At 38.1% G+C, this 17,071-nt stretch overlaps 3 gene segments (V, D, J or C); 1 reads left to right on the top strand and 2 right to left on the bottom strand.

Annotated features, from left to right (window-relative positions):
* Positions 1 to 8,193: 8,193 nt before the first annotated feature.
* Positions 8,194 to 8,951, bottom strand: LOC133396539 (immunoglobulin kappa variable 1D-13-like). The segment is given in 2 exon segments: positions 8,194 to 8,702; positions 8,873 to 8,951. Coding segments are annotated over 2 exon segments (360 nt in total).
* Positions 8,952 to 9,861: 910 nt separating this feature from the next.
* Positions 9,862 to 11,480, top strand: LOC133396822 (Ig kappa-b4 chain C region-like). The segment is given in 3 exon segments: positions 9,862 to 9,900; positions 10,019 to 10,226; positions 11,072 to 11,480. Coding segments are annotated over 3 exon segments (573 nt in total).
* Positions 11,481 to 13,153: 1,673 nt separating this feature from the next.
* On the bottom strand, positions 13,154 to 14,558 carry LOC133396466 (Ig kappa chain V region 3547-like). The segment is given in 2 exon segments: positions 13,154 to 13,779; positions 14,002 to 14,558. Coding segments are annotated over 2 exon segments (351 nt in total).
* Positions 14,559 to 17,071: the final 2,513 nt, after the last annotated feature.

The following is a 17,071-nucleotide window of genomic DNA, read 5'->3' as shown; positions in this document are numbered from 1 at the left end:
ATTCATCCATTTTCTGAGCCGCTTCTCCTCACTAGGGTCGCGGGGGTGCTGGAGCCTATCCCAGCTGTCATCGGGCAGGAGGCGGGGTACACCCTGAACTGGTTGACAGCCAATCGCAGGGCACATACAAACAAACAACCATTCACACTCACACCTATGGGCAATTTAGAGTCTCCAATTAATACATGTTTTTGGGATGTGGGAGGAAACCGGAGTGGCTGGAGAAAACCCACGCAGGCACGGGGAGAACATGCAAACTCCACACAGGCGGGGCCGGGGATTGAACCCGGGTCCTCAGAACTGTGAGGCTGATCCTCTAACCAGTCATCCGCTGTGCCGCCAAGAATAACATTGAAGACAAAACAACCATAGAAAAACAAAAGATTACAAATAGACCTACTTTCAATTGATTTCACGTGAAAATGTATTCTTTCATTGTTAGAGGAGAGCAAATTGTGCAGAAAGTAATGAAATGTTGAACAGTTAGACACGTGCATTCAAAAGTTCATAGGTGAAATTAAGTTCAACTATAAAAGTTATACAAATTGCACAAAGACTGATTTAAAAAAACGGTCAATGATGGAAGCAATTGTAAGGCGTGCCACAGGATATATTCATGCAGCGGAGAAAAAACATGCAGACTAAAGTCCTTCAAATCCTGGTTAACTTTAAAAGACACATTTTGTAGGCCTCAAAAATGCGACATGCCCGGGGAAATAAAAAAGACGTCCAACCATCTTAGCCCCCTACCAAGGTGAAACTTTTTTGATCCTTGCTTGTGCTGTTGACTATAAAATCACCTTTCTCCACAGGAGGTTATGCCCTTCTATAGCATTTCCCATCTTCACAGCAAAGCTACTTGCAAGGCCATGGGAAGCCTGCCCATGGATGCCTGCGGCCCGATTGGGTTTATACTTCCTTTTTTTTGTGCAGACCACAACAAAATAAGATGCTATATGTGCTCATTTGTGAGCCTCAGTGTTGCTGGCAGGCACAGTTTAAGCCTTGAACCAAGCAAGCAAGCTGTGTTTACTGAACAAATGTTTATCATGAAAGTGAAAGCCACCCCCAAACGTATCAAAATTGGCTTTTATGAAAAATGAGCCACTAGGAATCAAAATAGGTTTTTACTGTTTTCCCTTTCTATTTTTTAAAAATAAATATTTTTACATTTTGTAAATAATGTACTCTTGAGTAATCATATCCATGCCGCACATCCTTTTTAACAAACCTCCCTTCACGTAGAATCAGGTTCGAAGGGTTTCAAGGAATTCAATCTGAGACTTAGGAAAGCGGCCCTTAGGAAAATGCAGGGAAATGTAAGTCCTGAATCTAAAAAAAATAAAAATGTCCATGACGAACCAACGATAAATATTCTGTCCTGAATCTCATGACAATGCCCATGACAGACCAAAGCTACAGAAAGAAGAAACAGAGCTGAGGTCTTGAATCTTAGATTAGCTCCCTTGGCTAGCAGAATGAGAGAATTTTCTTTGTGGCTATAAAAAAAAAATAATAATAAAAAAAAAATAGTGTTGTATGCTTCACTGTATTTTGTCCTGATCTTGGAACTGAAGTATTCATTTATACTTTTTTTTTTTTCAGTGTCCGATGACACGAATACGAAAGTAAAGACAAGCTCCCATCTGAATACGTCTCACCTGTTCATTGAGCTGAGGTACAGCAACACATTTCATATACTTTCAGATTCCGTGGTTATTTCTGCTTTATTTATCTATTTTGTGTTATCCTCCAGTGGCTTTTGTGGAATAACTGCCAATGGGCACATATGGCCATGTTGAATTGATGATCAGCTGTGGGTAACTTCTGTAGGTGGACGGACCAGCAACCTAATACCCAGTCAAGGCAGCAGACGTAACACGTCTTCAGGCTGTTGCACTGCATTACCGTCTGTGGAGAATCGGATATCACTGGATTCCTGCATGTGTGTCTGCTGTACTGTTGGTCTTCTTAAATGTAAGTCTTAAATGCACGGTACACATTCAAGAATAATACTTTTTTTTTCTTGTCTTACTGTGTAATTGGCAGCAGAAGGAAGTAACAAAGTACACAATATTATTTTTATTTAAATTTTTTTTTTTTTTTTTTTTAAATTCACACTTCAATCTTGTGCCTGGGGTTTCATTCAGTCCTGTTTGCATCATTCAGATCTTCTGTAGGCCATGGGATGACCAAAAAGTAAGTTTACTCATTTATTACCCACACTATTTATTTGGTAATTGGCAAGTCTTCCATGGGCAATAATAAGAATCAAATCGAGGCTGTATCACAAACATTGTCAGTGTTTCACCTCCACACTGTCATACGAAGGCCTCTCACCTATCCAATGTGTGTCCTCCTTGGAGCCATACGTGTTGCCTTAAACACTTGTGTGCCAGCATGATTTCCCATGTGTGTAGAAGCAGACCGCATAGCTACACAACACACAGCAGATGTCCAAACCCTCCAGCATTCTGCACAAAAGTCAGATATTTTATAATATCTATTCTCTGCATTCGCCATTTCCATCCCAAATAATTTCAAGCACCATACAAGCCACTGACTGGCCATCTTATCTCTATCTTAATCCAGCGTTATGAAGAGCAGCATCAGGAATCATTTCCTCAGCTGCTGCTCTGTTTGCACTTTTGCATCGATTCAATGTGTCTGTGGTTTTATTAACTAATGGTGTATTCAGGGCAATAGCTGTCATTTCAAGATTTGTACAGATATGACCCAGGTGGAGTGGAGTGGCCCACATGCACTCGAAGCTTAATCAGAGACATTATGGATTGTAGAGGCTTTCCTAAATGAAGCTATTACATTCACCTGTGCGACGCTGCTAAAGAGATGAGTTGCGGCTTTTTGTTTCTGTTCAAAACCCGGTTAAGAAACTTGCAAAATCTGCTCGCATTAATACATTTAATAATCAGCATCTGGTGTGAGTAAGATGGATTTTATTGACATTTGTAATGTTTTTGTTTGTCACGCTATTAGATAAATATTGATTGAACTGCTCCAGATAATGTACGTGACACACTTGTTTGCTGTTATATTGCTTTTCTATGATGTTTTCAATAATAAGGACGAGAAGTGGATTAAATTGGGTAAATCCCCCCCTTAAAGCCCAGGTACTAAATGCATGGCGTACCACTGCCAAACCCTTTTAAATAAAATGCAATAGTCAATATTCACATTTGCACAAATCTGCATATTGGCTGATTTTCTTTAAAAAAAAAAATTAATTAACATTTTTTTTTTGTAGAATAATAATATAAAAAAAAATGAAATCACCTATAACCTGTTTTTGAGCTGTGGCTGAAGCCATATATCATACAAAAATATTTCTTTGGTGCCATCTGATGGTATCTTGATGCCATGTTGAACTAGTGGGAGGATCATAAATTTAGTCAGGCCATACATAACCTTGTTTAAAAGAAAGAATTGCTTTGCTGCCATCTTATATATATTATTTTGAAAGGAATTTTCAGCGAAACATAAGAATGGTTGTTCAGGGTTCTGATCTCTCAACATTGTTTTGTTTGGTGAAATCCAACATCTGTTAGCGGTTCATTTAGAAGGCACAAAATTGATATTCATTGCCAAAAACCTGGCAGTGTTCTAGCTAATTTGTGCATGTACGTACACCACTATCTCCTGAGATGCATTTAACTTCACACCCTGTGGTCATATTTTGCTATAAGGGTAAACTGTCGTACTGAAACATGACTATAAACACCAAGAGACTATGTTTGTGTTTAATTGAGGCCTTCTTTTCAAGTACCCTGAGGCAATTTGTTTTTTCTTCCTGGCTGAGGAGAAAGATCATACAACGCTGCACCTGCTGATAGAATATTAAGGAGGTCTGAGGATGACCAATACACTGTTGGTCAAGTTTGTTTCTGTGTTTGTGTCCGCTGCATGGGCTGCATGCCGCACATTAAGAGAGAAAGTGTATGAAGTAGTTCTGCACTAATTTCAATGGGAGAGGACATTGAGCCTGTTGTGACCCTCAAAAAAGGTCCAGAAGGCTTCAAAATACTGTTTTATTTTATGTTTATCCTTGGGGTGTTGTTTATTGTCCAAAAGTGTGTGCAAATAGACATTTTTACTGTCGGAACAGCCCAGCGGGGGGAAGGGCTAAAAAGCCCTATGCAGACTGCCATTTGCATAGAGCAAGTCCAAGGTTTATTTGTCTCTGGTGTGACATTTGCCAAACTGAGTAAATGTGGGGTGGGTGGAGGACGGCGAAGTATGATTGAAGTGTCCGGGGATGAGGAGAAATCCCAGCACGTGCGACGTCTTCAGCTGTAAGGATGTATTATCTCACAGACTGCAGTGACATCGGCATATTAGATGACGAGAACAGGTGGAAACGAAAACCTAATGAGCAAAACAAGACATGAACATAGGTCACAAGAAAACGTGAAACAAAACCAAATATATTCAAAACCACAAAAACAGGGATCATGACAACTACTGCTTTAGCGTCAGTTATTGATTGACTTTGTCGCTGCCCCCTGCATTGGCAGTAAAATAACCCCTTTCCCGTGTTTGTCACATGAATCCGCATATAGTGGATTAACAGCTTGAAGTTCTTTTGAGAAGAATTGTTCACTATCTGCCAAAAATCTGCTTGTTGTGAAGTGAGTTGCAACCATAGAGTGGCCGCATGTATCTCAAAGTTTTGCTCACAAGTCAAAGCAAACAAATCAGATGAATGACGGCTCTAATCTTGAAAAGCATTCGAGTCGAGTCCCTCCTTTCTCAAGGTACCTCTGTACTCGATTTTCGCTATTCGAGGCAGGGCTCGGACCCTCTATAGCTCGCTGTTCACGATATTTCGCTCATTAGGTTGTCGACACAACTTGTCTTATTACAGGAAAATAAGTGCAGCTTTTGTCACATTATAAACACTGCGTCAAAAGCACGTTGTCATTGGTTAATTAGCTTCACACTTTTACTAATACAGAACACAAACATTCCGAAAGTAGCGATACAAGGAGACGGTGTGCTTTTTTTTCTTCCTGGGCAACCCCCACACACCATCACCAGTCTTGGCAGCGATCGAGAATGGCTTTGACACAGAAGTAGACATCTCAATCAGGGCAGAGAGCTTCATCACACATCTCCTCGGGGATATAATCAGTCCTTCTCCAATTTGGCATAAGCTGCTTATCGTGCTACCGGGAGCAATGACCAACGACTTTTATGGTCTGGGCCACTGACAAATGGAAAGATATTCCCCATCTGCCGACGAGTGTCTTTTCACAATCGCGCTGATAAACAGTTGTGAGCATCAGGGTTGAGGCCCTTTATAATTACTTCTCCAGTGATCATTCTATTTCACCTGGTATAATGGATCAATATCGCAAGATGGCGCCTTGATGACTTACAAAGTCGCTTAATCTCACTTGATGCTACCTCCAATATGGGAGCAATGTAGGAGGTCTTTATGTGGAAGAACAATGGGCTAGAGAAACCCACTACAACTTCACTCCCACATGAAAATATAGTTGCGATAACTCGCCATTTGTGTCCGCCTCGTTGCTTGTGTGATTTAGTAATTTCCCCATTGAAAAGAATTAAAATGGCATTAATTCATTCCAGCCTCCTAAAAATGTTTTTTTTTTCATAAATAGCAATCTATAATATTGTACTTTACAAAAACAAAGTAACGACATCATTAAATAAAATGTAAAGATTTAAACAGTTTTTGTCACAATGCAATTGACATGGTGCTGCTCCTTCCGCATATTACAGACAAGTCGACATATAACTTTACACGGTGACAGTCCTCAGTCAGTTGCTGTTATACAAAACACACACACCTGAAACTGAAATTAAAGTTAAACATGGTGCTTAGTTAGTTTTTATGCATCTAAAATTTTAGCTTATTGAAGATAGTAAGAAACTATGAAATCATGTCAAATGTCTGCTTCAGTACCAATTCAGGAGCTTGATGCTGGTTGTGCTTGACGACCAGTCATGCTTGTCATCCAGAATGTCTTCTGCTTTCTGCCCCTGCCACATTCTGCAGGCCACTTTGACTTCTCTCTAAGCCCGTGGAGGTTTTTATACGCCTTTGAATCACCGTGTGTACCTTCCACTGCCGTGATAGCCGAGACAGTAGTAATTAGCCACGTCTTTTGCCTGGACACCATTGATGATCAGAGTGTAGTCAGAGCCAGATCGTGTGCCGCTGAATCGAGATGGTGTGCCAGAGAAGCAACTGGATTCATTGTATTTTCTCCCCGTGCCTGCGTGGGTTTTCTCCGGGCACTCCGGTTTCCTCCCACATCCCAAAAACATGCATTGATTGGAGACTCTAAATTGCCCGTAGGTGTGACTGTGAGTGCGAATGGTTGTTTGTTTGTGTGTGCCCTGCGATTGGCTGGCAACCAGTTCAGGGTGTACCCCGCCTCCTGCCCGATGACAGCTGGGATAGGCTCCAGCACGCCCGTGACCCGAGTGAGGAGAAGCGGCTCAGAAAATGGATGGATGGATGGATGGATGGATGGATGGATGGATTATATCCACACATTTATGGTGACATGTACATAAACTGTAGTCTGCACTTGAAGACACAAAATATTAAAACTCATTCACTGCCATTGACGGCTGTTGAATTCAAATATCCATGTTAACATGGAGGACTGGAAAGAATATGATTAGTATCTTAAAATAGTTTTCAAATAGTTTAAAATCTTTAAATTAAAAGTAATACAATACAAATATAGTTTGCTCTCAATTCAATTTAGTTGGTTTAATTAAAAACAATGACACTGTATATAGATCTGGTGCTTTCATATTTATAGTAAACTTATTGTGATATAAACCAGAAAAGTAATTTGGACTCAAAATAAAATCAACACTTCAATATACGAATACAATTATAAACTATGGATTTATTCATTCATTCATCTTCCATTCCGCTTATCCTCACTCGAGTCGCGGGCGTGCTGGAGCCTATCCCAGCTATCTTCGGGCGACTATGGAATTATAATTTCAAAAATATATTTTGCTCTTGAGTAAATGATAAAGAATAATGAGCACATTTACAATGACATAATATACAATACGTTGCAAAAATAAAAAGAATTATAACTTTTATGGGAAAATATTTTTATTTTACATATATTTTTACATTTACATATTTGCAATTTTATACTATGTTATTGTTATCTTAATATAGTTTACTCTTTAATAATAAAAAAGTATTAAACAAAAAAGAAAAGCACAGCAAAGCAAAGCACATTTATTTATATAGCGCATTTCATACACAAGGTAACTCAACCTTTACATGATTAAAAGCATTTAAAAATAAAAACAAAATAGCTTATAAACATTTAAAACAGAGAAAAAATTTAAATAAAAGATACAAATATTAAAATTTAAATTAATAAAATGTGACAAAGTCTGCACTAATAATTACACACATAAATGTAATTAAAAATTATATATATATATATATATATATATATATATATATATATATATATATATATATATATATATATATATATATATATATGTAAGAATAATGACCTCACTTATAATGACATCTTGATAAAGGTTTCTCTTTAATGAGATGAAAAAATATACATTAACAACAGATTTGTATACAAATACAAATTAAAAACATTTTACTCTCAAAGACTATGTTCACTAAAATGTAATGAAGTTTAAAATAATGACATATAGATTTGATGCTTTAATATTTACATATTTTGTAAAATATACATCAAGTTTGCACTCAAAATTAAATTAATAAAATGATAAATGTATAATTTTATAAATACAGTTTCACACTTGAGTGAAAGAAAAACATTAATAACTACACACGTATAAGAACCTAATATTGTTCACTGCTTAATAAAAGTAACAAAAATAAGGATGATACACAGATTTATAAAAATAGAAATATTTAAATTAATTAATTTATAAATACATACAGTTTGCTCTCAAATTAGGTTAATGTAATGTTTACAAATAATATAATTACATCATAAGTAAAGATATACTATATAGTTTGCACTTTAATGAATTGTTTCAATGACAATAACCACACATTCATTGTGACACATAAATGTAGTTTATTATGTCGGTTAAATAAAATTAATACATAATTTAAGTAAAATAAATAAATAAATAAATAGATTTTGTCCCTGAGAAAAAGAAATAATAACCACTCATTCAAATAAAAAAACACAAATATTGAAAATAGAAAGAATAATATTAATATAATGTTGTCAGTCAGCTTGAGTGATTCATTAGCTTGATGACCAGTCATGCTCATCATTCAGTGTGTCTTCTGCTTTCCCCTTGCCACATTCTGCAGGCCGCTTTCACTTCGCTCAAAGTCGAAAGAGGTTTTTGTACGGCTCTGAATCACCGTGTGTACCTTCCACTGCCGTGATAGCCGAGACAGTAGTAATCAGCCACGTCTTCTGCCTGGACACCACTGATGGTCAGAGTGTAGTCAGAGCCAGATCGTGTGCCGCTGAATCGAGATGGCGTGCCAGAGAAGCGACTGGATGCATCGTAGATGAGCAGTTTGGGAGCCTGCCCAGGTTTCACTTGGTACCAACTGAGATCTCTACCAATGTTTGAACTCCCTGTGGCGCCAATGGTCAACGTCCCTCCAAGAGAGACGGACTTCATTCTGTCCGTCTGCCTCAGAAAATCAGCGGCAGAAGATCCTGAAATGAAACGGTGATGAATGAGAGAAAACCTCCACCGTGACGTGACACAAGTTTCATACTGTTATTTTCTCCTACATCTTTTGGAATTGACTGCTGGAACACCTGATAGAATGTGAAACACCACACGCACATATTCTGCTCAGACACCAAGTTTCAAAGAGTCTCACCCGGAATCAGCAGAGCCCAAAGGACGAGCGCGAGTACGGGCGACCGCATCCTGACTCGGTTTACAAGAGGAGTTTGTGTGAAAAGATTCGTGCAGACTTATGAATAAGCGGCTGAGCGGCGAAGCGCAGAAGCTCATGCAAATAAAGCTGCAAGCGCACCTGTCTTTGTGAAAGTGAGAGGTCATCGCTTCCTGTTTTTTGACTCTGGACTCTTCCACACCTGTCTGAGGGCATTACTGTATTTAAGTTAACATATTTAGTGCCCTTTTCTCATTTGAAACAGGATGGTTGGAGCTGCAATTTTAACCCAGAACCTTTCGAGCTGAGAGGCAGACATGCTAACCACAAGGAAAAAAACCGAGGACCAAAACAAACCGAGGACCTCAAAATGTTGCCCAAACAAAAAAGGCTTTCATCAGATGGGGAAAAAAGGAAGGTTTCAGACTTCTCAAGTCAATTTCCAATTTTCATCCTGACAGAGAATGTATTTTACCTGCTAAGGAGTTGACTTGCGAAGTTAAGAACCCCACAAAACCATCCATCTATCCATCCATCGTTTTCTATAACACTCATCCTCATTCATCAGCGGCAAGAAGTGGACAGTTTCAGACTTTCCAAGTGAATCCCCAGACTCAAATCTGAGGGAGCATGCATTTTATCTGTTAAAGAGGAGACTTGAAGGGAGTAAGGCCTCATAAACAATCCATCGCTTGAGGCGGATGTGAAGTGTTTAGATTTGTCAAGTCAATGTCCAGACTTAAAACCAACACGGCATGCATTTTACCCATTAAAGAGGAGAGTTAAAGGGAGTAACATCCAAAACAATCCATCCATTCATTCTCTATTCTCCTCATTACTGAGGCGGGTGACACACATTTCCACCTATGGTCAATTTATTGGCTTCAATAAACCTAACATGAATGTTTTTGGGATGGGTTTATGTGAAAAGAGTGGTGCAGACATAAAGAAACTGCAAAGCGCAGAAGCTCATGCAAATTAAATCTGTGAGTGCACCTGCCTTTGTGAAAGTGAGAGGGCCCCCGCTTCCTGTTTTTTGGACTCTTGTACTCGTCCACATCAGTGAGGGCATCAGTATGCTTTATTATTGTATTTAGCAGAAATGTATGTATGTTGTGACTCTTGGAGTCTTCCACATCTGTATCGAGTGGTAACAATCCCAAAAGGACTCATGCAGTGGCCTCGACTGACTGGACATGCATTTGTGGAAAGAAACCGTCAGCGACACCAGTGGAGCTTTGCTCGTTGACAGTCAACGAGGTTTTTGTACGGCCTTTTCACCGTTTTGCATCACTGTGGTGGAGTTTCGGCGGAGGAACCAAACTCGTCCTCGGCTGTAAGTAACAGACTTTTCATTACTATTGCTATTATCATATATTGTTTTGCACCAAAAAAATATTTTCAATCATTATTATATCGTTCGCTCTTTTCGACGTTTAAAAACGCCCACATCTCTCAACTAATTCATACCATTCTAAGGTCAAAATTTTCCGGTCATTCAGGACATCCGTGCTTTCATTTTTCACACTCCTCAATTGTTTATTTTGCCCGCAATTCAGTATTTTTCCAGATAAAAAAAACATTCATATTAATGGAAATATGTCATAAATTCACCGCAAGTTAAACATTTCTCAACGGATTTAAACCATCCAACGCCGAATTGTGAAGCTCATTCGGGAGTTTTGTGCTACTCACACAAAAATCGACATTCTATATTATATTAGCTGCTAACGGCTAGTTTAAATTTTTTGGTGGTGGGCTGGTTGCCATAGCTAGCATGAGCCAGCTAACATTATCTTGCTTAAAACAATCAAACTAACAAACAAATTATCATTATTTTCAATTTTTACAAAACACAAATGCTCAGATGCGTCTCTTAAGTATGGGGTAAAAACAAAAATCAACATGCTAATATTACCTACTAATGGTTTCTCAATGTTTGGCTATGGATACAATGGAACGATGTATTATTATTATTGTTGTTATTTTGCATTTGGGCGCATGTTTGTTGAGCGCATGGGCGCATGTTTGTTGAGCCCCTCCCATGTAAAATCAACTAACAAAAAGTGTTTAAAACGGTGTGTCTATATAGATTAACATGCCCGAACCATGACCTAAGAGCCATTGAAAGAATGTCTCATAGAAAAAACTGGTCCTGTCCTGTTCTGTCCCCCCACACAGCGGGTGAGGTGCGTCGGCCCACCCTGACCGTCTTCCCTCCCTCCAAAGAGCAGCTGCAGACGGGCAAAGCCACAGCCGTGTGCGTGGCCAGCGGGGGCTTCCCCACTTCCTGGAACCTGAGCTGGAAGGTGGGCGGCACCCCCGAAACGTCGGGGGTGTCGGACAGCCCCCTGGGAGAGGCGGGCGTGGACGGCCTCTACAGCTGGACCAGCACCTTGAGCCTCCCTGCAGACCAGTGGAGAAAGGCCCAATCGGTGAGCTGCCAGGCCAGCCTAGGCGGACAGAACCCTGTCACACAAACCCTGCCGGACCCGGGACGCTGCTGAGAGTAGAGCCTGAGTCTGACTCCAAACCCGAGCCTACATTGTTGCAAAGTTGAAGCATTATGAAATAAAATGTATGAATATCACCAGTCTGTGTGGCAGCTGCTTACTGGACAAGGGAACACAAAAGATGAACTCCTCACTGCTCACTTTGAGGGCGAATTGTGATATGTAGCCGAGATATAGTTTGTGCTTGAATAAAATTTACTAAAATGGATTATATCCACACATTTATGGTGACATGTACATATACTGTAGTCTGCACTTGAAGAGACAAAATACTAAAACTCATTCACTGCCATTGACGGCTGTTGAATTCAAATATCCATGTTAACATGGAGGACTGGAAAGAATATGATGAGTATCTTAAAATAGTTTTCAAATAGTTTAAAATCTTTAAATTAAAAGTAATACAAAACAAATATAGTTTGCTCTCAATTCAATTTTGTTAGTTTAATTAAAAACAATGACACTGTATATAGAGCTGGTGCTTTCATATTTATAGTAAACTTATTGTGATATAAACCGGAAATGTAATTTGGACTCAAAATTAAATCAACACTTTAATAAACGAATATAATTATAAACTATGGATTTATTCATTCATTCATCTTCCGTTCCGCTTATCCTCACTAGAGTCGCGGGCGTGCTGGAGCCTATCCCAGCTATCTTCGGGCGACTATGGAATTATAATTTCAAAAATATATTTGGTTTTTGAGTAAAAGATAAAGAATAATGAGCACATTTACAATGACATAATATACTGTATGGTGCTAAAATAAAAACAATTATAATAATCACATTTATGGGAAAATATTTGTATTTTACATATATTTTTACATATACATATATTTTGCACTTTTATACTATGTTATTGTTATCTTAATATAGTTTACTCTTTAATAATAAAAATGTATTAAACAAAAAAGAAAAGCACAGCAAAGCAAAGCACATTTATTTATATAGCGCATTTCATACACAAGGTAACTCAATGTGCTTCACATGATTAAAAGCATTTTAAAACAAAAACAAAATAGCTTATAAACATTTAAAACAGAGAAAAAAATTAAAAGATACAAATATTAAATTTTGAATTAATAAAATGTGTTGTGACAAAGTCTGCACTAATAATTACACACATAAATGTAATTAAAAATGATACATATATATATATATATATGTATATATATATATATATATATAAGAATAATGACCTCATTTATAATGACATCTTGATAAAGTTTTCTCTTTAATGAGATGAAAAAATATACATTAACAACAGATTTGTGAGAAAATACAAATCTTGAAACTAAAAAATTAAAAAAAATTCCTCCCAAAGACTATGTTCACTAAAATGTAATTAAGTTTAAAATAATGACATATAGATTTTTAATATTTACATATTTTGTAAAATATACATCAAGTTTGCACTCAAAATTAAATTAATATAAACATAGCAATCATAAATGTATAATTTTATAAATAAAGTTTCACACTTGAGTGAAAGAAAAACATTAATAACTACACACTTATAAGATCCTAATATTGTTCACTGCTTAATAAAAAATAATAATAATGATGATACACAGATTTATAAAAATAGAAATATTTAAATTAATTAATTAATAAATACGTACAGTTTGCTCTCAAAATTAGGTTAATTTAATGTTTACAAATAATATAATTACATCATAAGTAAAGATATACTATATAGTTTGCACTTTAATGAATTATTTCAATGACAATAACCACACATTCATTGTGACACATAAATGTAGTTTATTATGTTGGTTAAATAAAATTAATACATAATTCAAGTAAAATAAATAAATAAAGAAACATATTTTGTCCCTGAGAAAAATAAATAATAACCACTCATTCATATACAAAAATACAAATATTGAAAATAGAAATAATAATATAAATATAATGTTGTCAGTCAGCTTGAGTGATTCATTAGCTTGACGACCAGTCATGCTCATCATTCAGTGTGTCTTCTGCTTTCCCCTTGCCACATTCTGCAGGCCGCTTTCACTTCGCTCAAAGTCGAAAGAGGTTTTTGTACGGCTCTGAATCACCGTGTGTACCTTCCACTGCCGTGATAGCCGAGACAGTAGTAATCAGCCACGTCTTCTGCCTGGACACCACTGATGGTCAGAGTGTAGTCAGAGCCAGATTGTGTGCCGCTGAATCGAGATGGCGTGCCAGAGAAGCGAGTGGATACATGGTAGATGAGCAGTTTGGGAGCCTGCCCAGGTTTCACTTGGTACCAACTGAGATCGCTACCAATGTCTGAACTCCCTGTGGCGCCAATGGTCAACGTCCCTCCAAGAGAGACGGACTTCATTCTGTCCGTCTGCCTCAGAAACTCAGCGGCAGAAGATCCTGAAATGAAACGGTGATGAATGAGAGTAAACCTCCACTGTGAAGTGACACCATGTGTAGAGACTATGGCAATAGTTTAATACTGAGATAAAAAGTTAGAGAAAAACTAGTAGAGTCCTGTTATTATCTCCTACATCCTTGGAATTGACTGCGACACCTGATAGAACATGAAACATGATAAGCACTTATTCGGCTCCGACACCAAGTTTCAAAAAGTCTCACCTTTGATCAGCAGGACGAGCAACAGTGCGGGTGACCACATCCTGACTCGGGTTGCAAGTGGAGTTTGTGTGACAAGAGTTGTGCAGACTTATGAAGAATTGGCGGAGCAGCGAAGCGCAGAAACTCATGCAAATAAGCGAGTGCACCTGTCTTTGTGAAAGGTCACCACTTCCTCTTTTTTGGACCCCCCCTCCAAAAAAAGGTTTAATTGTCTCTAGATGCCACAAGATGCGGGCAAAGCACTACTTCTCTGTTAGACAGGGAGATGGACTATCTAAATGCAGTTCTTCCCATCTGTTCCAGGACCTTTTGGTCTACTTCACTTTGTCAGGCAGTTCCTTTTCAAGTGATTTCTTCATTGAGAACAGGTGTGGCAGTCTTATTTTTTCTCCCTTAATAATAAAAACGTTAATTTAAAACTGCATTTTGGGTTTACTTGTGTTGACTTTGACGAATATTTAAATGTGTTTGATGATGGGAAACATCAACAACAAGCGTGACAAACATGCAAAAAAATAAGAACTCGGGAAGGGAGCGAACACTTATTCACACTACTGTATATACCCATGAATATTGTTGTAATATTGAGCATGAAATTAGATTTTCAATACAAACATGGCATACATCTAGAATTCCACTGTTTATATGCAGTCCGCTTGGCTTTTATCTTGTCAGAGCAGACTACTGCACAATCAAGCCGCATTACCTTGTGAAAGTGTCTCGACAATAGCAATATTCACTTCAATTTTACATGCTGCAAATATTCGGTGATTCCCCACACCAACAAAGACAGACTCACCGCTGAGCAGATCCTTCAAAGTGCTTCAGGACATGAGAGGAAATGGCAAAAGCACTTGCCCCTTATGCTAATCAAAGTGGATCTATTTAGTATTCTCTCCAGGAGCTCGGTAGACCCCCCACCACCACCTTTAAATTCACAACAACACAAAGAAACTCTGATTGTGCACCCTATGTCTAATTCTCTGAAAACTTTGAACTCCAAATGAAACCCTGCATCATCTCACCATGCTATGAGTAATTTCACAAATGCATAGACATAGCAGAATACCAAGGTAGAATATTAGATGAGATAGATTTCTTGCTTGCTTATTCATTGTAGAACGCCTCTGTTTTTGTGAAAAAGACCATGTGAATATTAAAAGGAAAATAGAACAAAAGGTATGTGATACAAACTGGAAAATGGTTTTCTATAACAGACAACCATCATAGAAGGAGAACAGTCTCACAACCAAGTGATTTAGTGTTAACAAGTGTTACTGCAACATCGATGCTAGTTTCGTTAGCCTGTCTATAGAATTTTGAATTGTATTTTAGCATGAAGCTAGCGGACTTCCATAAACAAATCTCTTTATTTTATGTGGGTTTAAACTTTAACTGGGAATGGTAATAAACGGCTTGAAGCAAGCTTGGTCTCTTTTTGGAAGAATTGTTCACATCTGCTACTTGTTGTCAAGTTCCCATTTTGTGTTTGTAACTTAAATCTTTGCTCGCAAATCAAGACAACAACAACAACAACAAAAACCTGCCGAGCGACAGCTTGTAACTCGGAAAACTCACGAGTCGGATTACTCATAAATCGATGTACGGAAATTAGCATTATAAACCTTGAAAGAACTAACAGTTTAACACACAACAGCAACGCATACAAACTGAGCGTGCTGCCTCTTCTTCCTGCTCTTAATTACACTGCATCTCTTCCACTAGACCTCAGTGCTGCCCGGCATGTTGTGGCACAAGGTGGTACTACACCAGTCGACATAGCTTTGTTTCATTTTTGACATATTGTCTCTCAAAAATCTTAATTTAGCGTTTAGCCCATTGAGGTTAAATGAATTTATGGAATAAGTACCATTTCATGTCCACTCCCTCAGGTTTTAATAACCTCTTGTCTCGTCGTGCCACCACCACGCAGATTTGGAATTGCCGTGAACGTAACGAAAAGAGCACAAGTTCATTTGAATGCGCCGACAATCACATCTTTTGCTGCGGAGGATGCTGTGAATCGAATGCATTTGTGGTCCTCAGCCAACTTCCAGTGGGGTCAATCAGAGAAGACCGACGCAGGGTCATGTTCACGCACGGCTGGCTCAGGCTTTCATTAATATTATTTTCCTGTCGAGGCGTGTCGCTGGCTTATTGCTCTCTTGCACGCTTCACATTTCGATGAGGGTTACCTTTATGCTTTAAGATATATTTTTTTGACAATGAATTATTCATTTTGAATGGAGTACTCTGATATGCACAGGAAAGCCTGGGTGGAAAATGAAGCTGGGCTGTTAGATGGCAATCATAAGGTTTGCTTTGTTATACACCTGCAATGTTTGGCTTGTGGTCGTGATGTGGTTACGGTCAAGAGACTACTTCAGCCTCACTTTGAATTAACAGATATTAATTGAACTCAATTCAATTAAAGTCAAACGCCCTATAGGCTGTAAGATTTGGAATTGAGACTTGTGAGTGCGCTTTTAAGAGATTAACACCAAGAGTGTGTTTCATTTTTCGTTGACTTGTTTATTGTGTTCTGTGTTTGTGGTGCTGATCCACTCCTCCTAACTCAATTTACTCGTGTTTCAAATCAATATTCCCACATTGAAATGACTTAATATGCCATTCATTTGTCTCACCGCCCCCCCCCCCCAAATATTTTAAAAACCCTTTTTAAACAACCACATACTGTATGCAGCTTTACCTTAATAAAGTATGTGTAGCTTAATGCTAACAAACAGTACAAAATGCCATGGGCAGGATAATGAATAGCATCAGTGTCGCAGTGCTATAACCCTTTAAGCAACAGATGTTTTAACACCAACATATGTAGACAGACAATATATTAATACATACTGTCATATAGTTTTATCCTTTGTGAAAAAGAAATAATATTACTGAGTCAGTTGTGAAACTCCTCTTCGTGTGTGTCTCTATGTTTGTATTAAACTCCCCCCAGGTGGCCAACATGCACACACACAGAAGGAATAGCACAAAGTACATTGAATTGAAGCAAAAACATTCAATTTAATTATGTCAAGAATGTATGTTTTTTTCAAGGTAC

Source organism: Phycodurus eques, chromosome 21 (assembly GCF_024500275.1).
Source record: "Phycodurus eques isolate BA_2022a chromosome 21, UOR_Pequ_1.1, whole genome shotgun sequence".
NCBI lineage: Eukaryota > Metazoa > Chordata > Actinopteri > Syngnathiformes > Syngnathidae > Phycodurus > Phycodurus eques.
Note: the sequence above shows the minus strand (reverse complement) of the source record. Positions and strands in the feature narration are given on the sequence as shown.